Source organism: Eptesicus fuscus, chromosome 1, assembly GCF_027574615.1.
Source record: "Eptesicus fuscus isolate TK198812 chromosome 1, DD_ASM_mEF_20220401, whole genome shotgun sequence".
Classification (NCBI taxonomy): domain Eukaryota; kingdom Metazoa; phylum Chordata; class Mammalia; order Chiroptera; family Vespertilionidae; genus Eptesicus; species Eptesicus fuscus.
The window spans coordinates 77563513-77591156 of NC_072473.1; the positions used below are offsets into that span (position 1 = coordinate 77563513).

The window sequence follows — 27644 nt, forward strand, 5'->3', positions numbered from 1 at the left end:
GATTAGTTTTACCTGATATCAAACTTTATATAGATACAATCATACCTTAATGTAATGATTTGTCTCTGTCTTTTTTGGTTAACATATCTATGAGATTCACCCCTGTTTTTTATATAGTATTAGTTTGTTGTTGTTGTTGTTATTGTGTACCATCCCATGTACGATTCCCCACAGTTTATTTATCCATTGACCTGTCTTAGTTCAAGCTGCTGTGACAAAATTTCATAGACCATATGGCTTAAACAACAAACATTTATTTATCACAGTTCTGTAGGCTGGGAGGCTCAAGATCATGGCACTGTGAGATTCAATGTCTGGTGAGGTTCCTCTTTCTGATTTTTAGACAGCCACCTTCTTACTGTGTCCTCACACGTTGGAGAAAGTTCATCAATCTTGTGTCTCTTATTAGGGCACTAATCCCATTTATGAGGGCTCCACCCTCATGACCTAGTTACCTCCCAAAGGCCCCACCTCCTAATACCATTACATTGGAGATTAGGATTTCAACATAAGAATTTTGAGAGGGTACAAACATTCAGTCTATAGCGCCTCTGTTCATAGACATTTGAGTTGTTTATAGGTTTTGGATATCATGAATAAAGCTGCTATAAACATTCATTTGGTGGACATAAGCATTCATTTTTATTAGATATAAACGTAGGAGTGAAATATTTAGAGTAGGTGGGATAGCAAGACATTTTAAACTGAGAATTACTTTACCTTAGGGTAATTTAACTTAGCATTAATGAAAGAACTGAAGGCCGAGTTTCTTATAAGAATACCTACTTTATGAAGAGCCATAATTGGAGATGAATGTGAATCTCGGTTTTGTTTAGCACTTCAAGATTCTTTGCTTGCCAGATATTAGAGAGCATTTTTGCTATGGTTGTTGGGTTGGGTCTTTCATGCTTGTGGGTAGATAGATATTTATTTTTCTGGTGTCTGGGTACATTGAGTACTCATCAGGGATGAGGAGCCATTATATTGCAAACTATCCTTTTTTTGGATGGAGTCAAATTGTCTTTTCTTGGGCAGTTTGGCTTAAGGGATAATAAAATAACATAGGAAAATGAAGTTCGCTTTACAGAAATTTGCCTTAGGGTTACCTTGGAATAGATCTTTTGTTTTGAAAGTGAAGATTCACATGTAATTTTATGTGATCACAAAACTTAACTCTGGCAGTATAATTTTACATTACATCAAAGGTAAAGAATTTTAAAACATCATATGTCTGCTGGCAACATTTACTAATGAAGTGTGATAATCAAAGGGTATGGGCAAAATTCCTGTGGTCTAGGAGGCGGGTGAGGTGGTTGTAAACAGAGGAGAAAACTGGGAAAGTGCTTCAATGAAGAATAAAGTTTCTGTAAAGGACTCAGATTTTTTTCCCGTTCTACTATACTACTGAGTGTGCTAAAATACAGAGACCTACCTTAACCCCTTCCTTGATAAAGATGGTTACTTCAGGTTGTTTGTTTTTTTTTTTTAACAGAATTTAATTTGATAATGAATATTAAAAAATACCCTAGATTTTGCATTACAGGCAATTACTTGTTGCATCACTTCTGCTCTGTAAATAGTGGAATACCTAGTCTTCCTCCTGGGTGCTTTTGAAACTCTTTGGGGACTACATGAAGCCTGGGAGTAAGCCCAGAGTCTTTACCAAGGCTTCCAAGACCAGCATCTACTATCTCTTCCTTCCTCTCCAGCCTTAGCCCTTGACAGTCTCCATGCAGCATCACTATTCCATAGTCTCTCAGCCCTTGGCATTTTGGTACAAGCTTCTCCTCTGCCTGGAATGTCCTTCCCCTGCCCAATTTACTTAACTCTAATCCTTTAAGGCTAAATCCTGCCATCACCTTTCTTCCCAAAGCCTTCTCTATACCCCAGACTGGCTTAAATGAATGACCATCTTCTGTGCTCCCTTATCCCCCTGTGCATATAGGTACTGACTATACTATATCAAAATAAATGTCCTTTCTCCTCTCTTCCCACTAGACTTGACATTGCTTAAGGTATTTTGCTATCCTCAGGGCCTAGCATAGTGCCGGTCATAGGATAGGCACTCGGTAAAGGATTGTTAAATTGATGTTTGGATGGACATATAAATCAGCTTTTAGACCTTTGTTAGTGTGCCTACTCATTCCATAAACATTTGTTAGGTATTAAAGGACGACTAATGGCAGGCACTATGATCAGAGCTGTAAAGGATACAGAGATGAACACTACATGGACTGAGATGGGAGTTTGTTTCAAGAGCAGACAGATAACATGCCTGCAAATAATAATAATCTGAAGTACAAAGTGCCCAATTCCATAAAGGAGATATAAATAAAGGACTATAGTGGCTTAGAAGAAGGAGTAAGTACTAAATTGAGGAAGAAGTGTTCATAGAGAAAGTGGCATTTGAGGTAGGATAGATGCAAGTAAGACATGAATGAGCAAAGAGCCTCCAGTGTATCATGTGATTTATTTTGTCTGAAAAGAGTAGATCTTATGAAGGAATAATGAGCAGTGGGGAACAACTAGGAATGTGGGAAGTGGCCATATTGGAGAGCACCTTAAATGCCAGGCTGATGAGTATTTGATTTTTATCAGTTGGAGCAATCTCGGAAGTCCATGGAAGTTTTTGACGTGGGTGGAGAGATCCTTTAAGAGTCTGATAATGGTGTATTTTAGTATTTTCTTAGTAAATCATTATTAACTAATTAATTGCTAAGCTTATAATTACTTTTACTATAAACAATGTGGAAAAACCCCAAGGTCTGTAGCTCCTTGACTTTTTTGCACTAGTTTTTTTTCACTGGAAATCTAGATGAGGTAAAAAAAATCATATGACCCATTAGTTCTGAGAAATGAAAATTGAAATTGACAGAGGAAAGAAACACTAGCAAGACATAAATGGCTCATAAAAATGCATAGACATATAAAGTGTTTGCTTAGGAACCATGTCCAAAATGTTGCCTCCAGCTGTCTGGAAAAATCCAGACACAGTATATGAATTATATTGTTAACATTTATTCCTTTGGGGTAGTTTAGATAACTTCCAGTTAAAAATAACTATACTGTTCTAACCTCAGGCTGTCTACTCTTACTCTCCCCCTTAAACAGTGGGTACCGCATTGTCAGTTTGTTTTATAGTATGTTATATAACCAGAGCATCTGGTTTCTTGCTGCCTTAGGCCAGGCAGGCCTTCACCGTTTCATGCCTGGATTTTTATAACTTTCTCATTGTTCGCTCTGTCTCCAGTGCCTCTAATCTAGCTATATGACCTTAGGCAAGTCATATAACCTTTCTGATATTCTGTTCTGTTAACTCTAAAATGGAAGTAATGATTCTTGCCCTGCCTATCTCAAGGAGCTGTCTTGTGAAAGCACTTGAAAACTGTCAGTGTCTTTACTAAGACTTGGACTCTACTGATTGACTTTATACCCTGTACAATCTAGTCCCAAGCCACCTCTCTAATCTCATTTCTCAACATTCTCTAGGATCTACTCCTCCTCTCAGACACACACAAACTTAAGGTGTTCTCCTCATCTGGAACATTCTCCCTCTTATCTCTGCTCATCCAAATCTAAGCAATAATTTAAGGACCAGTTCAAATACTACACCCTCTTTGAAAACTTCCCTGATGACTCCAATGCTCATCGGTTTCCACCTTTGCTGAATTTTGACAGCATTTAGTTATTATCAGTGTTTGCTTATTTGTTGCTTTTTATTATAAGCTCTTTATTTACCCAAGGCTCATTTCTTTACCTAAGTTGTGATTTTATGATGCTTTAGTTTGTTCATTTAACATTTAGTGAATGTTTGAGGATGTTTCCTCTATTCCTCACAGGACCAAGTATAGAACTTAGAAATAATAGTTGGCTCATTTATTTAGAAATTTACATAACACACTCTCTTAAGAGAGAGATAAGAGAACCCATCTTTTCTTCCTAGTGCTTGGAGTACCCCTCCTAACAATTTACCCTATTTCCACCTCCTACAGAACCATAGAAAGGCCATTGAGATGGGACTGTCAATAGGAATTTCTATGATTATAGATCTCTTTTATAGCTGTGCTATCCAATATAGTAGTCATTAGCCATATATGGTGATTCAGTGCTTGAAATGTGGCTAGTGCAACTGAATTTTAGTTGTATTTAACTTTAATGTAAATAGCTGTCTGTGGCTAGTGGCTACTGCATTGGACAGCGTGGGTCTAGATCAGTGGCTTTGCAACTTTTTTGATCTAACAGTACAATGAGAAATACATTTTATATAGCAAACCAATTTACATATACACAAACAAATTTTATGAAACAATACTCATACTATTATGTATACTATATTATTATATTTTCTGTTTTATTCAATTCCATTTAAAAAATTCTATTTGCAATCTACTATAGATTTCACAGACCATTGATAAGTTATGGTTTGCTCATTGAAAAACACATTGCACATTTTATAGGTGGAGAATCTGAGGCCCAAAGAAGTACAGTAGGTTCTGCAAGGTCACATAGCTAGTTTTATTTTATTTATTTATTTATTTATTTATTTATTTATTTATTTCTTTATTTATTTTATTAAGGTATTATATGTGTACATATCTTACCATTGTTCCCCCCCACCCCACTCCCATACATGCCCTCACCCCCCCCAGAGTTTTGCGTCCATTGGTTATGCTTATATGCATGCATAAAAGTCCTTTGGTTGATCTCTTACCTCCCCCATCTCTCCCTAACCTTCCTCCTGTATTTGTCAATCTATTTGATGCTTTACTGTCTCTGTATCTATCTTTTTGTTCATCAGTTTATAATGTTCTTTATTATCCAAAATGAGTGATATCATGTGGTATTTATCTTTCTCTGCCTGGCTTATTTCACTTAGGATAATGCTCTCCAGTTCCATCCATGCTGTTGCAAATGGTAAGAACTCCTTTACCGAAGCATAGTATTCCATTGTGTAGATGTACCACAGTTTTCTGATCCACTCATCTGCTGATGGGCACCTAGGCTGCTTCCAAATCTTAGCTATTGTAAATTGTGCTGCTATGAACATAGGGGTGCATATATCCTTTCTGATTGGTGTTTCTAGTTTCTTCGGATATATTCCCAGGAGTGGGATTACTGTGTCAAATGGGAGTTCCATTTTCAGGTTTTTAGGGAAACTCCATACTGTTCTCCACAGTGGCTGCACCAGTCTGCATTCCCACTAGCAGTGCAGGGGGGTTTCTTTTTCTCGGCATCCTCACCAACAATTGTCGTTTGTTGATTTGTTGATGATAGCCATTCTGACAGGTGTGAGATGGTACCTCATTGTCGTTTTGATTTGAATCTCTTGGATAATTAGTGACTTTGAGCATGTTTTCATGTGTCTCTTAGCCTTCCTTCTGTCTTCTTTTGAAAAGATTCTATTTAGGTCCGTTGCCCATTTTTTAATTGGATCATTTATCTTCCTTTTATTAAGTTGCATAAGCTGCCTGTAGATGTTGGAGATTAAACCTTTATCAGTGATATCATTTGCAAATATGTTCTCCCATATAGTGGGCTTTCTTGTTGTTTTGTTGACGGTTTCTTTTGCTGTAAAAAAGCTTTTTATTTTGATTAGCCCCATTTGTTAATTTTCTCTTTAGCTTCCATTGCTCTAGGGGCAGTGTCAGTAAAGAAGTTATTTTGGCATATGTCTGAGATTTTGTTGCCTGTGGATTCCTCGATTTTATTGAAGAGACTGTCTTGACTTCATTGTATGTTCATGCCTCCTTTGTCAAATATTAATTGAGTATAGTGGTTTGGGTTGATATCTGGATTCTCTATTCTGTTCCATTGATCTATATGTCTGTTCTTGTGCTAGTACCAGGCTGTTTTGAGAACAGTGGCTTTGTAATACAGCTTGAAGTCTGGTGTTGAGATCCCTCCTACTTTATTCTTCTTTCTCAGGATTGCTGTGGCTATTCGGGGTCTTTTTTATTCCAGATGAATTTTTGGAGAGTTCTTTGTAGGTCTGTGAAATATGCTGTTGGTATTTTAATGGGGAGTGCACTGAATCTGTAGGTTGCTTTGGGTAGTATGGACATTTTAAAGATGTTGTTCTACCAATCCATGAACATTGTATGTTCTTCCATCTGTTTACGTCTTCCTCTATCTCTTTTTTCAGTGTCCTGTAGTTTTCCGTGTATAGGTCTTTTACCTCCTTAGTTAAGTTTATTACTAGGTTTCTTAATTTTTTTGGTGTGATGGTAAATGGGATTGCTTTTTTAGTCTCTCTTTCTGTAAGTTCACTATTGGTGTATAGAAATGCCATAGATTTCTTGGCGTTAATTTTGTATCCTGCTACATTACCGAATTCATTTATTAAGTCTAGTAGTTTTTTGATGGAGTCTTTCGGGTTTTTTATGTACAATATCATGTCATCTGCAAATAAGGACAGCTTTACTTCTTTTCTAATTTGGATGCCTTTTATTTTTTCTTCTTGTCTAATTGCAATAGCTAATACTTCCAGTACTATGTCAAACAAGAGTGGTGAGAGAGAGCAATCCTGTCTTGTTCCTGTTCTTAGGGGAAATGGTTTTAGTTTTTGCCCATTGAGTATGATGTTGGCTGTGGGTTTATCATATATAGCTTTTATTATGTTGAGGTATGAGCCTTCTATTCCCACCTTGTTGAGAGTTTTTATCAAGAAAGGGTGCTGGATTTTGTCAAATGCTTTTTCTGCATCATTTGATATGACTATGTGATTTTTATCTCTCAATTTGTTTATGTGATGTATCACGTTTATTGATTTGCGAATATTGTACCATCCTTGCATTCCTGGGATACATCCTACTTGGTCATGGTATATGATCTTTCTGATTTACTGCTTGAGCCAATTTGCTAGAATTTTGTTGAGGATTTTGGCATCTATATTCATGAGGGATATTGGTCTGTAATTCTCTTTCATTGTGTTGTCTTTATCTGGTTTTGGTATTAGGGTGATGCTGGCTTCATAGAAGGAGCTTGGAAGTGTTCCTTCCTCTTGAATTTTTTGGAATAGTCTGAGGAGGATAGGTTTTATTTCTTCCTTGAATGTTTGGTAAAACTCTCCTGTGAAGCCGTCTGGCCCCGGGCTGTTGTTTGCTGGAAGCTTTTCGATGAATGCTTCAAGATCTTCCATAGTTATTGGGTTATTGAGCTGTTTAGATTCTTCCTGATTGAGTTTTGGAAGGTTGTATTTTTCTAGGAATATGTCCATTTCCTCCAGGTTGTCCAGTTTGTTGGAATAGAGTTGTTCGTAGTATTTTGTAACAATCCTTTGTATCTCAGTGGGGTCTGTTGTTATTTCACCTCTTTCATTTCTGATTTTGTTTATTTGGGTCCTCTCTCTTTGCTTCTTGGTTAGCCTGGCTAGAGGCTCATCAATCTTGTTTATCCTTTCAAAGAACCAGCTCTTGGTTTTGTTGATCATTTTTATCGTTTCTTTGGTCTCTATGTCGTTTATCTCCACTCTGATCTTTATTATTTCCTTCCTTCTTCTTACACTGGGCTTTTCTTGTTGCTCTTTTTCTAACTTTTTGAGTTGAAGGGTTAGGTAATTTATTACCATTGTTTCTTGTTTTTTGCAGTAGGCTTGTAAAGCTATGAACTTCCCTCTCAAGACTGCTTTTGCTTAGTCCCATAGATTTTGGATTGTTGTGTTTTCATTGTCATTTGTTGCCATGCTATTTTTTTAAATTTCTTCCTTGATCTCTCTGGTGACCCAGTCATGGTTTAATAGCATGCTGTTTAGTCTCCATGTGTTTGATTTCTTTGGAATGTTTTTATTGTAGTTGATTTCCAGTTTTATGCCACTGTGATCTGAGAAGATGCTTGATATGATTTCAGTCTTCTTGAATTTGGAGAGACTTTGCCTATGTCCTAACATATGGTCTATCTTTGAAAATGACCCATGTGCACTTGAGAAGAATGTATATTCTGTGGCTTTGGGGTGAAATGTTCTGAAGATGTCAGTTAATTCCATCTGGTCTAGTGAGTCATTTAGGATTGATGTTTCTTTGCTGATTTTTTGTTTAGAGGATTTGTCCAATGGTGATAGTGGGGTATTAAAGTCTCCTACTATGATTGTATTGCTGTCAGTCTCTCCTTTGATATCTTCCAGGAGTTCTTTTATGTATTTGGGTGCTCCTATATTGGGTGCGTATATGTTTACTAGAGTTATTTCTTCTTATTGGATTGCTCCCTTTAGTATTATAAAGTGGCCTTCATTATCTCGTTATGTCCTTCACTTTGAGATCTAATTTGTCAGATATAAGTATTGCTACCCCAGCTTTTTTTTCATTTCCATTCGCCTGGAAAACCTTTTTCTATCCCTTCACTCTCAGTCTGTATGCGTCTTTTTTTCTGAGGTGGGTTTCCTGTAGACAGCAGATATATGGGTTTTGTTTTCTTATCCAATCCGTTACCCTATGTCTTTTGATTGGGGCATTCAATCCATTTACATTTAAAGTTATTATTGATAGGTACTTATTTGTCGCCATTTTTATTCTATATCCCTGTGTTCCTTCTTTGCTTCCTATTTCTTTCTTTTTTTTTTTTTTACAGCAGACCCTTTAGCATTTCTTGCATCGCTGGTTTGGTGGTGATAAATTCCCTTAGTCCGTTTTTGTCTGTGAAGCTCCTGATTTCACCTTCAATTTTGATTGATAGCCTTGCTGGGTACAGTATTCTTGGATTCAGATCCTTCCTTTGCATGACTTTGTATATATCATTCCATTCCCTTCTGGCCTGATGAGTTTCTGTTGAGAAATCAGTTGCTAGTCTGATGGGGGTTCCTTTGTATGTAACTTTCTGTCTCTCTCTGGCCGCTTTTAAGATTCTTACTTTGTCGTTGGTGTTTGCCAATATAATCATAATGTGCCTTGGCATCGGTCTTTTGGGGTTCATTCTGCTTGGGACTCTGTGAGCTTCTTGGGCTTGTGTGGGTTTTTTCTTCCCTATATTCAGGGAAGTTTTCTGTCATTATTTTTTCAAACAGGTTTTCTATTCCTTGCTCAGTTCCCTTTCCTTCTGGAACCCCTATTATTCGGATGTTGTTTTGTTTCGTGTTGTCCCAAAGTTCCCTTAGGCTCTCCTCCTGTTTTCTAATTTTTTTTTTCTAGAAGCTGCTCTACTTGGGTATTTTTTTTCCATCTTGTCTTTTAGCTCACTTATGTGGTCCTCTGCTTCTTCTAGTGTACTTTTGATGCTTTCTATTGAGTTCTTTACAGCAGTGATGTCATTTTTCATTTCTTCTTGGTTCTTCTTCATTTCCTCTTGGTTCTTACTCATATTGTCAAATTTGTCTTCCATTCTTTTCAGCCACCTTATGACCATTTCTCTGAATTCTTTCTCTGATACGTTGCTTGCTACTAATTCGTTTACTTCCTTTTCTGGTGATGCCTGCTTTTCTTTCCTATGGGGGCTGTTTCTTTGTCTCCCATGGTCTCTCTTCTCTGGATGTCTGGTTATGTAGTTCTCTCTCTCCTTATCCAATGCGAAATCCGACCTTTTCGTGGTGGAGTGAAGAGTTCCTTTGAATCCGCATGTTTGTGCCAATTGGGGACTGGTGTTCTGGTGCTCACAGCTGTTCAGTGTTCGCCGTTGTTGTGGAAAATCAGTCTTCCGATAAAATCCTCTTTCCCTTGCAAGATGGAGAGGTTTCCCCCTCTGAGCCCACAGCTCCGGGAGGGGACCTAGCTGCTGTGGGTGCTGCATGGTCTGGGGAACCCTGCCTGGCACTCCCCCACCTTCTCCTGGAGTTTAGCTGTCCCTTAGCTTGCTAACAAACACTCTCAGTGTGAACCTCAGCTGTTCTTTCTTTCTGCTCCTGGACCAGGCTTGGAACACGTCTCTATAGTGCTGTCATTTTCTCCGTCTCTCCACATAGCTAGTTTTAGAGTGGAACTAAAAATTAGGGTTCATAGGGTAGAGATACTTCTAAGAGGGGGGAAGAGTGATTCTTCCTTCTGTTAACCATGACCCCCGATTTTATTTTGATATTGGACAAAAATCATTTGACACACTCTTTATTTTGACTAAATATTATCATGGTGTCTTGCTTCCTGCATGAATCATGAGTTCTATATTTGAGTATTTGTGCATTTGGGTTTGAAAAATGCCCAAAATCAAAGTTACAATATAATGGAGGCTTACTTTGGACCCACTACATGACTTGTCAGGGACACTAATATGAAACTACCTCCTGGGGAATAAAACCATGCTTTCTACTAGCAGGTTGATCCTTAAGGACAACAAAACCTATTGATTAAGAATCAAGGTGATTCTCACCTCAGTTTGTAGAATGGTTGCCTTGAGTCTTGAATTGTAAAGCCAAGCAAGTAATTTTTTCTCCATCCGTCCATTCAATATGCTACCTTCTTTGTATGCCTTATCAACAAAGAGAACCTTCAGAAGAATCTTTTTATTCTTCTGAAAATGCATTACTCCAAATAGAGCAGTTATCCTATCAAAAGAAAAAGAGGCAGCAATTTAGAATTCAGTGGACTTCATGTTAGGTGCATTCCTGACCAGTTTGTGAATGGAATCCCTTTTCCTTATGGATATATCCAAATGCATTTCAGTCAGTAGACAGGAGGCAATAACTTGTCCTTAAATGAAAACAACAAAAATATATGCTAAGATCTGGAAACAGCCAAAGTGCCTATCAGTAGATGGATGGATAAAAATTTTTGTGGTACATTTACACAATGGAATACTATGCAGCTGTGAAAAGGAAGGTTCTATTATACTTTGGGACTGCATGGAGGGATCTGGAGATGATTATGCTAAGTGAAATAAGCCAATCATAGAAAGACAAATGTCATATGATCTCACTTATATGTGGAATATAATGAACATAATAAACTGATTTATAAAATAGAACTAGAAGCATAGAAACATGGAACAGACTGATGAATCACAGAGGGAAGGGGAGAGTGGGGTGGGAAGAGATTAACCAAAGAACTTATATGCATATATTTAATGTCCATGAAGTCAGATAATAGGGTGGTAAAGGCCTGTTGTGGAGCCGGGAACTGGGTGGTGGGGATCAAAGGGGAAAAGGACACCTGTAATACTTTCAACAATAAGTGTTTTTTTAAAAGGAAATAAGCTTTTCAAAAGCACCATTTTAAGGGAAAATTAAAAATGTCCAATTTTGCATTATATTTGATTCTTACCACCATAGTCAGTAGCATGAATTGACTGAAATCTCTAAGAAATGTTGTATTTTATGGTGTCAAGTTGAAAACCAAAGGGCCTTATCACTTAATAATTGTCGCTTGACAAAAGGACTGGTTATTCCTTTACTGACTTGCCCGGCAATTTGTCAGGTGCATGCAGCCTCCTGTGCTCCACCACCACTAGTACTAGACAGTTAAATAGAATCTCATAAAGTCTAGTTAAAAGCTAACCCTTCGGTTAAGATTCTCAGGTAAGTCAGAAAATGATAATGTTCTCTTAGGACAGTGATGGCGAACCTATGACACGCGTGTCAGCACCGACATGCGTAGCCATTTCTGATGACACGCGGCCGCTGAGGCGGCCGCATGCTGAGAATGAAACATTTGCTGCTCCTGAGGATGAAACGTTTGCGGAATAATGTTTTTTCCTCAAAGTGACACACTACCCGAGTTATGCTCAGTTTTTTGGCGAAGTTTGACACACCAAGCTCAAAAGGTTGCCCATCACTGTCTTAGGATATCAGAGTATATACTGGCCTACAGAGAAATCATTTGTGTATTTTGCATTATATGACAACTTGGCATCATTGAGCTGTGACTTGCTAAATACATTCAACAAAATGTGCAGTTTTGAAACATGATAATCCCCCTTGGAAAGCTAGGAATTATTGTCCCATCTCTCTTTTTTAAGTTCTTGGTTTTCAGAAAAGCACAGCACTGATAGGAAGAGAAATGAAGATGGACAGGGCCTGTGTGCAGGCGAGCAGAGGCTGAGAAGACCAGGACACTAAGTGGTCCCAGAAGGAAGGGGGTGAAGCCACATTTTAGGCTGAACTTTGTTCTTCTGGATTCCTCTTGCCTTGCTGGCCTCTGCTAATCAACCTACCATCTACCATGCCCCTCTTCACAATCCCTGTGCTGGTTGACTTCTTCACTTTTTTTAAAAAATATTTTTTTATTGATTTCAGAGAGGAAGGGAGAGGGAGAGAGAGATGGAAACTTCAATGATGAGAGAGAATCATTGATCGTCTGCCTCCTGCCCGCCCCCTACTGGGGATCGAGCCCACAACCCGGGCATGTGCCCTTGACCAGAATCGAACCCGGGACCCTTCAGTCCACAGGCTGACGCTCTATCCACTGAGCCAAACCAGCTAGGGCTCTTCACTTTTTTTTTAAACCTCTACTTCCTTTGTTGACCAAGTCCAGGAGTGTAACATGTTCTGGCTAGACCTAGCTTATATCTCCCTACCCCACACTATGTTTTTCTGCTACCATCTCATCACCCACACTTGAAAACTTCAAGTCATTTTTTACTCTCATTCTCCTCGGCCCCACCCCATACTCAGTTGCTTGCCAAATCTTTTTGGTGTTTCCTCAACCAGGAATTTCCTCCCTTCCCCTTTCCCACCTATGTCTTATTTTCATTAAGGCTCAGCTCTGATGCCACCTTTTCTAGGTTGTAGAAGGCCCATTCATCCCCAGTTGGAATGAATCATTTGTTGCCTTCTATATCACTTAAAAATATTACTTATGTTACCGAATGCAAGGGGATTGTCTCTTGGTGATCATAATCTAATGAATCTAGACCAAGACAGAATACGAACAAGGGAAGTTTATTTGCAGCAAGTAAGAGAGCACTGGGGATGATTCCCAAAGCAGTGTCTCCAAATACACAAGGGTAATTGCTTTTATTGGGACTAGTTATGCATATTCATTAAAAAGAGACAGGTCATTATATGCAGAGGCTAGGTCATTCTAGTATAGGTGCAGTAAGGGAGCATGCTTTATCTTTTATCACATTTATAGAAAATGGTAGGTAAGCTCTGCTTGGGGAGGGTAATTTAGTACTATGATTAAGCAGGATCAGTATTCCTTTCAGGCATCCTTATCTGGTTTCAATAGGAAAAGGGTGTTATTGTTTTGTGGTCAGTCAGGGAACATCCTTTTCCTGCAAGACAGCTCAGCAAAGATTGTTAGTTTCACAATTGACCAACCCTTTTAACCCCATTCTGATTACACTTATTTGTTTATTAGAGAAGAATGAAGAAGAATACCAACTATAGTGACCTCCTTGTTGGCCTGAGAGGGGCTGAAGATCAAGAGGAAAATTCTTTGACTACCATTTTGGCCAGAGCCATCCCAAAGGAAGCAGCACAGTTCTCACAGGCTTTAAGGGGCGGTATTAATTTGACAAGATGGCTGGGTAGTGACTCATTGAGACAGGGTTGGTGATAGAGAAATGCTTTTTATTTTTTCAGCCAGTACTAAAAAAAGACCCAAGGCTTATATGCATAAATGTTGTACATTCATCCAATGCCACCCTTCCTCACCCCAACCAGGGGGATGCCAGAGAGGCTGCCTCTTTCTCACACTCCTCTCAAGCTACTTCTTTTCTGATTTTCTTTCTCTTTCTAAGCTATACTGGGCATTCATTTTAACCTGATTTCTCCTTCCTGTGAAGGGTAGAGAGTAGGGTGGGAAGGTACACAGTGTGATTTTATGCCACCTCAGTACACCACCTCCTGGGGATGGTCTGACCTGGGCGATCATTTTTAGCCTGGTATTTCTTGGACATGGTCCAGGGACTAAGGCCAGTGACAGAAAGGCTAAGATAGCACTGGCTCTCTGGCAGGTTCAGCAGTGATGAGTTTACACTGGTGAACAAAATGGCTTTCTCATTTCTAACTTCTTCAGGTTTGAAAAACTGCCAAGTCTATACCTTTAATAATTAAAACATCTTGAGGGGAAAGGCTACTTAAATCCCTGAAAAACTGGATTTCTGTAATATGTTTCAAGAAAGGCAGTATCCCTGGGTAGATGTGTTTCTAAAGTTATAACTTCAAACAAATTATAGCTTCAACTTGTAAAAATTATGCAAAATGCAACTTCAACCTCCAACTAAGTGTTCTGAGCAGATGAACCTGTTTTCATGACCAGATATGACTCATTTATTTTTGGGAACATTTATTTTTATGAAAACAGTATGCTCCTGCCTTAGAAAACAAAGCCAAAAGAAAACAATTTGTTCTTTCTACTGAGTTAAACATATCCGACAATGCCATTTTTACAGGAAACCATTCACACGAGGCTTTTAGGGACTGCTGTGGGAGAGACCCTGCAGCTACTTGTAGCTGCACAGAAGGACCCCTACCTTCTCTGAGCTCCTCTTCCATAGGGTATGAGGAGACTCCAAGAGTTGAGAAGAGAAGGTATGTGCTGGGTGTCTTAGCATTGAAGTTGATGTATTGTTCTCATAGAAATAACCATAAACTATAAAATATACTATCAATTTGATTTTTCTTGTTATAATTTAAAATAGTTTTTTTGGGGGCTGGCTGGGAAACCTATTTACTGTCTGCAATATTATTTCCCTCAGAAAATTTATTTAAAGAGAATTTAAAAAAAATCTTTATTGTTTAAATTATTACATACTAGAGGTCTGGTGCATGAAATTTGTCCCTCAACCCAGCCTGCACCCTCTCCAATCTGTGACCCCTCGGGGGATATCTGACTGCTGGTTCCCAACTGCCCACCTGCCTGCCTGCCTGATTGCTCCCTAACCACTCCCCTGCCAGCCTGATCGATACCTAACTGCTCCACTGCTGGCCTGATCACTCCCAACTGCCCTCCCCTGCCAGCCTGGTCACCCCCAACTGCCCTCCCCTGCCAACCTGGTCACCCATAACTGCCCTCCCCTGTTGGCCTGATCGCCCACAACTACCCTCCCCTGCCAGCCATCTTGTGGCAGCCATCTTTGACCACATGGGGGCAGCCATCTTGTGCAAGGGTGTGAGGGTCAATTTGCATATTACCCCTTTATTATATAGGATAGTATTACATACATCTTCTGTTCCCCCCATTGACCTTGCCCTGGCCACCCCACCCCTCAGCACATGCCCTCATCCCCCTAGTGCAGTGATGGGCAACCTTTTGAGCTTGGTGTGTCAAACTTCGCCAAAAAACTGAGCATAACTCGGGTAGTGTGTCACTTTGAGGAAAAAACATTATTTCGCAAATGTTTCATCCTTGGTATGCGGCTGCCTCAGTGGCTGCGTGTCATTAGAAATGGCTATGCGTGTCAGTGCTGACACGCGTGTCATAGGTTCGCCATCACTGCCCTAGTGTCTGCATCCATTGGTTATGCTTATATGCATGCATACAAGTCCTTTGGTTGATCTCTTATCCCACACAGCCCCCCCCTGAGGTTTGATGGTCTGTTAGATGCTTCTCTGTCTATGGATCTATTTTTATTCGTCAGTTTATGTTGTTCATTATATTCTACAAATAAGTGAGATCATATGATATTTAGCTTTCTCTGACTGGCTTATTTTGCTTAGCATAATGCTCTCCATGTCCACCCATGCTGTTGTGAATGGTAAGAGTTCTTTCTTTTTTATAGCAGCATAGTATTCCATTGTGTAGATGTACCACTATTTTTTTTTAATTCACTCATCTGCTGATGGGCACTTAGGCTGTTTCCAAATCTTAGCTATGGTGAATTGTGCTGCTATGAACATAGGGGTACATTTGTCCTTTCTGATTAGTGTTCCTGATTTCTTGGGATATGTTCCTAGAAGTAGGATTACTGGGTCAAATGGGAATTTCATTTTTAATTTTTTGAGGAAACTCCATACTGTTCTCCACAGTGGCTGCACCAGTCTGCATTCCCACCAGAAGTGCACGAGGGTTCCTTTTTCTCCACAACCTCATCAGCACTTGTTTGTTGATGATAGCCATTCTGACAGGTGTGAGAAGGTACCTCATTGTCATTTTGATTTGCATCTCTCAGATAATTAGTGACTTTGATCATTTTTTCATATGTTTCTTGGCCTTCTGTAGGTCCACATTCAAAAAGTGTCTAAGTCCTTTGCCCATTTTTTGATTGGATTATTTATCTTCCTTTTGTTAAGATGTTTGAGTTCCCTATACATTTTGGAGATTAGGCACTTATCGAATATAACATTGGCAAATATGTTCTCCCATGCATTGGGCTTTTTGTTCTTTTGTTGATGATTTCTTTTCCTGTGCAGAAGCTTTTTATTTTGATGTAGTCCCATTTGTTTATTTTCTCCTTAGTTTCCATTTCTGTAAGAGCTGTATTGATAAAGATATTGGTATGACATATGTCTGCTATTTTGGTGCCTATGGATTCTTCTAAGATTTTTATGGTTTCCAATCTTACTATTAAGTCCTTATCCATTTTGAGTTTATTTTTGTGTATGGTATAAGTTGGTGGGCTAGTTTAATTTTTTTTGCATGTATCTGTCCAATTTTCCCAACACCATTTATTGAAAAGACTGTCTTGACTCCATTGTATGCTCTTACCTCCTTTGTCAAATATTAATTGAGCATAATGGCTTGGGTTGATTTCTGGGTTTTCTGTTTTGTTCCACTGGTCTGTATGTCTGTTCTTGTGCCACTACCAGGCAATTTTGAGAACAGTGGCTTTGTAATGTAGCTTGATATCTAGTATTGTGATCCCTCCAATTTTGTTCCTCTTTCTCAAGATTGCTGGGGCTCTTTGGGGTCTTTTTTTATTCCATATGAATTTTTGGAGAGTTTGTTCTAGGTCTGTGAAATATACCATTGATATTTTAATGGGGATTGTTTTAAATCTATAGATTGCTTTGGGTAGTATGGACATTTTGATGATGTTGATTCTACCAATCCATGGACATGGTATGTTCTTCCATCTGTTTATGTCTTCCTCTATCTCTTTTTTCAATATCCCATAGTTCTCCGATTGCAGGTCTTTTACCTCTTTAGTTAAGTTTATTTCTAGGTATCTTAATTTTTTTGGTGCAATGGTAAATGGGATTTTTTTTTGTTTGTTTCTCTTTCTGTGAGTTCATTATCTATATATATAAAAGCCCAGTGACCAGAATGGTGGAACGACTGGAATGACTGGTGGCCATGACTCTCACTGTGGCAGCCAACCAGCCTGATCCGGACCCTGATTGGCCACCCCCCGGCTGGCCTGGCCCCCGAATGGCCCCCAACACTCCAATTGGGGGTGGGGCTGGCCAGCCAACTGCCCACAGCCCTTCCCCCCAGCCGTCCCTGCCCCCGATCGGGATTTTGGGGGCTGATCAGGGGCAAGGCCAGCTGGCCAACCGCCAGTGGCCCCTCCCCCCTGCCAGCTTGGCCCGATGGGCCCCCATCGGGGCAGGCTGGCCGGATCCTAACCCTGCATGAATTCATGCACCGGGCCTCTAGTTGGTGTATAAAAAGGCCATAGGTTTCTGAGTGTTAATTTTGTATCCTACTACATTGCTGAATTCATTTATTAAATCTAGTAGTTTTTTGATGGAGTCTTTAGGGTTTTCTATGTGCAATATCATGTCATCTGCGAATAATGACAGTTTTACTTCTTCTTTTCCAATTTGGCTGCCTTTTATTTCTTCTTCTTGTCTGATCGCTATGGCTAGCCCTTTCAGTACTATGTCACATAGGAATGATGAGAGTGGGCATCTCTGTCTTGTTCCTGTTAGTAGGGGAAATGGTTTTAGTTTTTACCCATTGAGTATGATGTTGGCTGTAGGTTTGTCATATAAGGCGTTTATTATGTTGAGGTATGATCCCTCTCTTCCCACCTTGCTGAGAATATTTTAAAGAGAACTTTTGAGATAAAAACACTTCATAGGTCAGTCTTGACTCTTTTGGCAGACACCAGTGGTACAAAAGTGAATTTTAACCCCTCCTACATTACATGGTCATAAACTCTGAGACTGTGGCCTATGTCTTACAAGTTTTAATTATATTTTATTCTGTTACTTTATTTTGATAGATAACCATAGTCATTTGTGAATCCCAAGATCAAGTTATACAGAGTAGGGCAAAAGTAGGTTTACAGTTTTTGATATGTAAAATAATACAAAAGTTAATAAATAATAATACAAGAATAAACTGTTTTGCACACTCACAACTGTAAAACTATTTTTGCCCCACCCTGTATTTATCATCAGCTGCAAGATCCTACTTTGCAGAAGTCATATGTGAATAAAATAACAAATAAAAGTACCATTAAAACATTCAGTCTTCCAGCTAAAATATTACATTTTCACAGTTGTATAAACTTTGAGGCTTGTCATAGCCCCTTCCAAGTCATTGGCCACTAGAAACCTTACAATATTCCCTGTGACTTGGGTAAGAGTTATGTATTAAGGTATTATTGTATTATCTTGATAAACTCATCTTAGGAGAAGCTAGATAAGTGGCTATTTACTAAGAAGGCCCCATTAAAGAAAAGGTTTTGAGTTAACTGTAGCCAAATAATTATTAAGATGGGGCGCCAAATAGGGCCTTGATAAAGGGAAGGTCAAAAAAGGTGGTCAAGAGGAAATCCTTTTACTAAAGGTTTTTGTGGTCTGTGATTGTCTCTGTTCCTCAAAGAAAAGGATTTGCTTCTATTACTTTGGAGCTCAGCTCATGACCTTTCACCTTTAGGACAAAGGTAATAATCAGTAGACTACAGAAGCAAGCCCCTTCTGTTAAATTTTGCCTGTTTCTGCCCTTTAATTTCAGTTTTATCCAAGTATGAAAACCAAATTACTATTTTTGCTGACTACCTAGAAGAATTTCCAGATACAAATGACCTGGTATGGATCTTGGGGAAACAGCATCTCCTTAAAACAGGTAAGGTTTGGTTGCATTTGTCTGTGAGAACCCAAATGAAGTGGGTGCTGAGGTCAAGGTGTTATATGGTTTTCCTCCTTGGGTTGGCAGAACATGACCTTGATAACTATTAATCCTACTCTCTAGCTGATTTACCTGGCAGCCAAAGAAGTTTAAGCTTCAGGCCCTTCCCTTGCAGAGGCCTCTTTCAAGACCTTAAGAGGCCCTTGCAGCATGTTCATATGGTCGTGTTTGTACAATTCGAAAAGGTCATATATTCGTATTCTTTCCCCTAAAGGAGAACCCCTGAATTCTATAAGACTCAGGTTTCAAAAAGCATGGACCCACTCCTGGTATCAGTAACCAGTATCTAGTCTTTGATGACTGGGCTACATACTTTTCATTCCTCACATGTCCTTTTCTGTCTAGATTAAAGCACTGGAGACTTCTAAACAGCCCACGGCTGTCAGAAACGATATCAGACACCGAGAAGTACTGTAGTTTGATATATTTTGCTGATTGAAGCCCTGTTTTACTTTATTCTGATTGTGTATAGAACATACAGCTAGATAGATGGTAAGGAAGCTTGAATTTATCTTTTTGTCATTGTTAAACCTCAGCCAAGGATATTTTTTCCATTGCTTTTTAGAGAGAGAGAGGGGCGGAGGAGAGAGAGAGAGAGAGAGAGAGAGAGAGAGAGAGAGAGACATTGATGTAAGGGAGACACATTGATTAGACACATTAATTGGTTGCCTCCTGCACAGGAACCGACTGTGGCCAGGGATTGAACCTACAACCCGGGTATGTGCCCTTGACCTGGAATCACACCTGAAACCCTCCAGTGCACAGGCCAATCCTCTAACTACTGAAATACACTGGCTAGAGCTGAATTTGTCTTTCTTACCCTTACATTCTCATAGATTGGGAAAGACCTTTAAACCTAAAACTGCTAATGGCCCTATACCCAGATAAAGCCTGAGCTTGGAGAGAGGCAGCTCTGATTTTGTATGTGTCTGAGGAGAGGCCCCAGCATGGCGGGAAGAACAGGAAGCTCATCAAAAAGCAGGAAAGGAAGTCAGGCATTTTGTAGCTCCTCCTGAGACTGGCTTCATAATTTTGTTGGGAGAAGACGGAACAGTGGAGAACGGCCAGGGTTATCCATTAGGAGAATTTTTCTATTCAGACTCTTCTCCTACCTTAGATAAGTCATTTTCTCTTTCTGGAGCTTAACTCCCTTCACTAACACATAAAATGAAGGGACTGGAGCTCATCTCTTCTAGTTCTGCATTCCATGACAACAGAAATGACTAGGTTGTCTAGGTTGTCAAACATACCCATATTCAAATGTTAAGTTGCAAAATGACTTTCAAAGTGAAATTGTTAAAATGTCCGTACAACTTCCCCAGACTTCATAGCATATAGGGAAGGTGGGAGGTGTAGAAAATATCAGAGGAAGGAGTGACTGGTCTTTACATTTTAAGAGGAGACATATATAATAGCAGCTAACATTTATGCAGGCTTACTACATACATACTGTAGCATCTAAGCACTTTCATGTATTAGTATCTTGTGGAATGCTCACAACTCTATGAAGTAGGTGCTCTCCCCATTTTATGGATGATGAAAATGAATCTCAATGATAGGGCTACACAGTTGGTAAGTAGAATAGTCAGGGTTCAAACCCAGGCAGAGTTTGATGCCAGGAAATCTTACTCTTAACCATTATATAGCTGCTTCCCAAAATGTGCCAGACACTGTGGACATGAAGGGGAAGGAAAATCCAGACAGTAATTTTCTGATTAGTTAAAAGGAAAGGCAAGGGAGAAAATAGAAACTATAGACTGATACTGAATTTCCTTTTTTTTCTTTTAAAATGCAATGGCTATAAGTACTATACAGAATACAAACATGGATATGTTGTTGAAAAAGGGGAGATAGAAGACTAAGAAAGATAGAACCACATCTAAATATTGATGGGAACATGGAAGCCATATTTGTGGCCATCGAAATAAATTTGTCATAAAATACAAGAAAGCATGCTTTCAAAATAGACAAAAACATTTATGATGTTATACATCCATTTAGATTACAAATACCAGTTGCACTAGGTCAGTTGTCTGCAAACTCATTAGTCAACAGAGCCAAATATCAACAGTACAATGATTGAAATTTCTTTTGAGAGTCAAATTTTTAAACTTAAACTTCTAACGCCACTTCTTCAAAATAGACTCGCCCAGGGCGTGGTATTTTGTGGAAGAGCCACACTCAAAGGGCCAAAGAGCTGCATGTGGCTCGTGAGCCGCAGTTTGCCGACCACGGCACTAGGTGGTATTGACACATTGCTTACATAATTAATTTGCTTAACAGGGCACTTTCATTTTAGTTAAACATGTCCACATGTGTACACCCCACTACACACACACCCATACCCAGTTTTAGATAACAGAAAGTGAGTACTGATGACAGATTCAGTCAAATGTTATCAATTAGGCAGGGCAGATTGCCTTGTTAGTTGGTTATATAGGATTCTTGCTTTCCCTATTCTTTGTCTTATGGCCATGACCCCAGTGTTGGTACCTGCCAAGACCATGGAGTTCAGTGGAAAAGAGACAGAAGCCACCCAGCATCATTGTACTAGCCAGTGGCTCTTTTCAAAACGTAGGCAGGGGGAAATGTTGAAATTATTTGGTTAAAATGAGATTGGGTTTCTTGTGATTTTCCCTAGCCTCATAATAATGGAATTATCTGGTTATTTAAAAATGAGTTTGCTGCTGAATCAGAAATCAAAAGCAGATATCTTTAGATGGGATATGGTGATTTAATTTGAATTTCACATTTAATTACAGAAAAATCTAAGCTGTTGTCTGATATAAGTGCTCGTCTATGGTTTACATACAGAAGGAAATTTTCACCAATTGGTAGGTATATGATTTGTTATATTGTGCTTTCTTCCTTGTACATAGCTTGCCTGAAGTTTTCAGTGAGTTCGCAGAAATCTCCAAATTAGCAGCTCACTATGATTAAGAATTTGCTTTAGGGGAGTATTTAAGTCTTACACTTTATGCAAAAGTTTCATTGCCAAGGAACCTCATCATGCTCCATAGTGTTAATGTGTAATGCCAGGATACTTTTGAACCCACCTCCAAGTGTTCAGGCTCTGGATGGTATAATTTATTTTACTTCTGAGAGTAAGGAAAAAGTCAGAGTTTTAATTTGGGCAATATTTATTAAATTACAATCTACTGCTTTGTGTAGCTACTTGATTTATTAAAGACAATTGTACCTGAAGAAAAGAAAGTAATTCTTTTGATTGTTTCCCCCTATGAAATGAGAACACCTTGCCACTGGGAGATGAATTAAGATAGATTTCCTTGGCCCTAATTCTAGGTTTAGAGTACCAGCTGCTGTCTAGAAAAAAAAAAAAAAAAAAAAAAAAAAGGACAGTTCAGTAAGCTAAGTGAACAGGCTCCCTCTAGAGAAAATTTCTAAAATGTTTGCAAGTAGGGTGACGTATTCCTGGTATCATGGCCCTGTGGGAAAAGATTACCAAAAACCCAAATGGTGGGAGCTATTCTCCTAACAGGAAACCTGTCTGACCAATTTTGATGTAAGTCTGGACCTATTAATTGGCTTCAGGTCAATTTTTCTGATAAAGTGCCATAGATGAAGTCGACACCGACATTTTAAAAAAATCTCTGCAGGAAGTACCTGAGCAGTAAAACAAACAAAATAGCTATTTTTAGTACCCAGTGATTCTAAACTGTTAACTTTGTCTGGTGAAGAGGTCTTCGTAAGGCTTGAAGACATTTGCAATTCAACTCTGACAATGCTTTGACATTCAATGCTCTCTTCTTTATGTAAGCTTCACTGAATCTTTTCCATACTAATCTGGCTGGTAACCCCAATATGAGCAAGAGCCAAGGACACCTCTCCCAGCTCCCAAGTTAGCTCAACCCTTCTCTTGTTACTGTAGCAACTCTCCTTCAATCCCCACAACAAAAGGAAAGGGGCAGCCACCTTGGCTCACTTGTCTTATAAGGTTGATGGCCCCCTTTAAAGTTACTTTTGTGAGATCATGCTTATAGTATACTTGTTCCCTTCCATATTGGGATATGAAAGCAATGAAAGCAGAATTTCTCCTCTGCCATCCAAGTTATCTGATTTCATTGATACCATGATAAAGGATAGTGAGCTCACCCTGGCCACTTTTGTGGGATTTTTGTTACATCAAGTGTTCTTAAAATGGAACTCTTTGTATTATTTCATTTATTAACTGGTTTTGTGCCTTTTAAATATATAGTACATTTTAAATTTATTAATAGTATTCTTTTAATATATATTATATATATAATATATTTATTGTCAAAACATAGGTGGGGGAAATGTTGAAATTATTTGGTTAAAATGAGATTGGGTTTCTTATGAATTTCAGAGAGAGGAAGGAAGAGGGAAAGAGAGATAGAAGCTACCTCTTGCACGCTCTACACTGGGGGGTTGAGCCTGCAATCTGGGCATGTGCCTTGATCAGAAATTGAACCATTACCTCCTGGTCATAGGTAGATGCTCAACCACTGAACAGCACTGGCTGGGCTATTAATAATATTCTTAATTGTGACCTTACTCATAACACCAAATATTTCCATTATCCTGAGTGGGTTGTAGAGCACTTTCCCAAATACTCTCTCACTTAATTCTTATAATACCCACTGATAATAGCCAGGGTACATGCTATTATCCTCAGTCTATAGATGAGATTTAGATTTAGAGACTGGTATGATGCCCAATTTAAGACTCTTTCCTCTATTTTACATTTTCCTTCTTGCTGTTCAGATCTTTATAATGTACATTTAGAACAGTCAAAAGTCTTCCAGATATCTTTGACCATTTTGATGATTGCCTTTGGTAGCATTTATTTCTTAAGTAAGGAAAGATGGGTTTCCCTGAAAGGTGAGTTGTGCAAAGCCAGGTTTGGTCAAACAGGTGATTATATGGCATAGACGAAGTGTTGGTAGTCATACATTGTACTCGTCTACCAAAATTGCATGCATACCCAGAAGTCTCCAAGCAGAAAACATAAGGGGCAGGTTCTGTTCATTTGTTTATTTTGTTTTTGGCCATAGAACCCATTTTAGTTAACTTAGCATTAACTTTGCAAGTTCTACCCTATAACAAACCCTGTTTGATATCTGGCTATATACCTCTTATCTCTTTTCAGAGTGTGTGTGTGTGTGTGTGTGTGTGTCTGTTTTGTATGATTCCCAGATATGCTGATTGTTTTGGGAAAGGGTAATTTCAGGAACTCATATTTATTGCCATCCATTTGCCAACAGGGGGAACGGGCCCTTCATCAGATGCTGGCTGGGGATGTATGCTACGCTGTGGACAGATGATGCTGGCTCAAGCCCTTATCTGCAGACACTTGGGAAGGGGTGAGTTAAATTTGTTCTCTAAACTGCCTTAGAGACCTCTTCAGTAGCGCTTACTGCTGGTGGTTTCATATTTGTGGTGAACTTGAGGAATACTCTCTAACAGAGCTACAGGTCCTAAAAGTGCTCCATGTAAGCTCAAGTGGTATGGTTGACAAGTTGACAAAGTCTCCCATGAGAAGGAAACAGGAGACATTTCCTTGTGAATCACCAAGCCAGAGGGACAGGTGTGAACATTGAACGTTGAGGCAGGTGTGTCATTTAGTTTCCATCTTCGTCATTGTTTGACTGAGTCCTTAAATGGGTCACATAACAAAGGGAGCAGGAGGAAGGGCGTGGTGGTAGGTCTGTTTCTTGACCTCATTTAAAGTATCTGACTGGCAAAGGATGTAAATGACATAAAGGAAATGCCTAATGAGAGAGCGGGTGCTATTTTGGTTTTGGTTCACTGAAGATATCCATTTGATGATTAAGGGATCTTTAAATTACCTTCCTCAATAAACTACTTTATTAAAATCATTTCAGTAATCATTGTTGGAACTCTTGAGTCTTGCTTTATTTTTTAAAAATATGTCTTTATTGATTTCAGAGGGGAAGGGAGAGAGAGATAGAAACATGAAGGATGAGAGAGAATCATTGATCGGCTACCTCCTGCACGCCCCACACTGGGGATCGAGCCCACAACCCAGGCAAGTGCCCTGACCAAGAATCAAACCATGACCTCCTGGTTCATAGGTCGATGCTCAACCACCGAGCCACACTGGCTGCGCAATTCTTGCTTTCTTAAGATGTGTGCTTCCCTGTGGGCATCTGTAGGGTGACCCTGACTGGATGCCAGTTTTGGCAATTGAGTGAAAGACCAGTTCAACTTGAGGATGAAGGAGTGAAAGGACACCTTAAATGAGATTTGCTGCTGAAATCATTGAGATTCAGAGAATGGAAACATTATTTCTTTTCCCCACTGTGCAACCTCACACACCCTACTGCCATTATCACAAATGATTGTGGAAGGGTCTGGGGAGATTTGAGGGCCTGATTCCTTCTTTTTGGGGTTTAGGATACCTTGTGCCTGCTTTCTGTTTATCAGATGAAGAAACTGAGGCTCAGGAAGTAAGGTGACTTGCCCAGGGTCAAAAAGCTAGAAAACATAGATTTGCGAATATAATGCAGGACTTCTGACTCCTTGTTCAGAGATGTCTCTATGGTACACTTACTTCTTGAAGAAGATTCATTCTTACTATTTAACTTTTTCTCATTTATAATATGTTTTTACTGATTTCAGAGAGAGGAAGGGAGAGGGAGAGATAGAAACATCAATGATGAGAGAGAATCATTGATCAGCTGCCTCCTGCACGCCCCACTCTGGGATTGAGCCCACAACCCAGGCATATGCCCCGACCAGGAATCGAACTGTGACTTCCTGGTTCATAGGTCGATGCTCAACCACTGAGCAATACCGGCTGGGTGACTTTTTTTCATTTATAAATGAGAAGATGTTTCTTCGGGGGTGGGGTGGGGGGGGGTGGGGATAAGAGATCAACCAAAGAGCTTGTATGCGTATAAGCATAACCAATGGACACAGACAATGCAGGGGGTGAAGGCCAGGACTGAGGGGCAGGGGCAGGCTGAGAGAGGACAATGGCAGGGAGGGGACATAATTAATACTTTCAAGAATAAAGAATTTTTTAAAAAGATGTTTCTTCTGCAAGTAAATTTTGTGAAAAGCAAACTGGGAAAAAAAATCCCAGTAAGCAGTCTCAATTGTTTTAATGTAAAAGCAAATAGCAGGAAGGATTTGGGAATAGATCTTGTAGCAAAGATGAATTAGAAGATGTAATTTTGTGAAGAAGTATTTTGTTGTGTTTCCTATTTAGTTATTGAGGTGGATTCAATTATCACCATCATCAGAAACTATTTAGTGGTATTTAGCAGCCAGCTAATCAAGATTTCCCCAGACTTGGACAATTTGTTAGCTGATGAAAAACAGTTGGATACAGATAACCCTCTGAAGTCTGTGCTGAATATGAAGTTTAAAACTTTGGTTTCAGTAATCCTCAAAGCAAAGAGAATGGAAGACTCTGGAGATAATGGCCTTTGGCTTCAAGTAAATTTAAGTTGTGAATTCAAACTCTTTCTAAAACCTCAGGAGATAAATTTATGTCTTGGAAGCAAACCAAGCCTCAGAATTCTGTCCCATTAGACAGAGTTCCTAGAGCAGCGGGACGGGAGCAGTGCACCTTGTCCATAGCAATGATTATGGCAAGTTTTTGCAGTTGTCCTCAGTAGCATTCGGGGGTTGTGCCTAATCATGGATGGGATCCCTACAGATGTGATTATTTTGGTTTTGGTCATAAGGAAACCTGGAACACTGATAGCAAAGGCATTTGTTTTTGCAAAGCTCAGTGTGGATTTTTTAAATGTTGTATAAAATTGGCAGCATGCAATTTATTAAAGCTTCCTTAGCTCTGAATTTTGTATATTCCCCTGTGAACTGTTGTGTGTCAGAATAGCACTTCCCCCATGAAACTCTTTTGGTAATGCTGTCAAATTATAAGGAAAAAGCCATTGCTGTCTGTGTGGTGATGAGACACTGGCATCTGGGTGATATACAGATATGTTGCTGGGTTTTGTGTGACCTCCTGGTCACTGAGTAGCTGACCAGAAAGGCCTTTATGAGACTGTTTTCATATAATATTTACCCACCTTTAGCCCTGGGGCTAAGTCAATTCCTTGGTCAACTTCTTGTTTTGCTTTTACTTTACACCTATCGAGTCTTTAAAAGTAATCAGTTTCCAGATGCCTTTGTCATCAAAATTGAAGATATTTAGAAATGTTCTAAGTCGGTCATTCCTGCCATTAAGATATAACTTCTTTGTTGTCCTTCTAACCTCATGGTTATAATAAGAATTCAGAGAAGTAATAAGAAATTATAACAATAACTTAACTCTTTTTTTTCCTAAAAGACTGGAACTGGGAGAAACAAAAAGAACAACCCAAAGAATATCAGCGGATCCTACAGTGCTTCTTAGATAGAAAAGACTGTTGCTACTCTATCCATCAAATGGGTAAGGTCACATCAGTGGTTTAAAGACAATGCCTGTACCTGCTCTTCTTGCCCCCTGCCTTGTATGTGGCTCCACTAAGTTGTCCACCTGTTTATTTATGCAGAAAGTTGGGATTTTGTGGCATGCTGGGAGACCTTTTGCTAACATGTTAATTTTTTTCCACATAAAAACAGCACAAATGGGTGTAGGAGAAGGAAAGTCAATTGGCGAATGGTTTGGACCAAATACAGTTGCACAGGTGTTAAAGTAAGTAAGAGTCTGGCATTTACTTTATTATACTACTAGTATCTCTTATGCCTTCCTCCTCCGCCAACTCAATGTGCCATCAACCTAACTATTCTTGCCATTCCACTAAGTAA

General features: G+C 39.2%; 1 protein-coding gene across 2 annotated transcripts in view; it reads left to right on the plus strand.

The window, feature by feature from the left end:
* The window catches only part of ATG4A (autophagy related 4A cysteine peptidase), a 78608-nt gene that overhangs the window by 23558 nt on the left and 27406 nt on the right, over positions 1 to 27644 (plus strand). Inside the window, exons 2-7 of one of the 2 annotated variants that reach the window (XM_054722935.1) lie at positions 14251 to 14389; positions 18705 to 18815; positions 21641 to 21712; positions 24125 to 24223; positions 27184 to 27285; positions 27459 to 27531. The exons of the other annotated variant lie outside the window; for it this stretch is intronic. Coding sequence (XP_054578910.1) covers positions 14359 to 14389; positions 18705 to 18815; positions 21641 to 21712; positions 24125 to 24223; positions 27184 to 27285; positions 27459 to 27531 — 488 coding nt within the window. The 5' untranslated portion in view covers positions 14251 to 14358. The remainder of the gene's footprint in view (positions 1 to 14250; positions 14390 to 18704; positions 18816 to 21640; positions 21713 to 24124; positions 24224 to 27183; positions 27286 to 27458; positions 27532 to 27644) is intronic. 2 annotated transcript variants of the gene reach the window in all.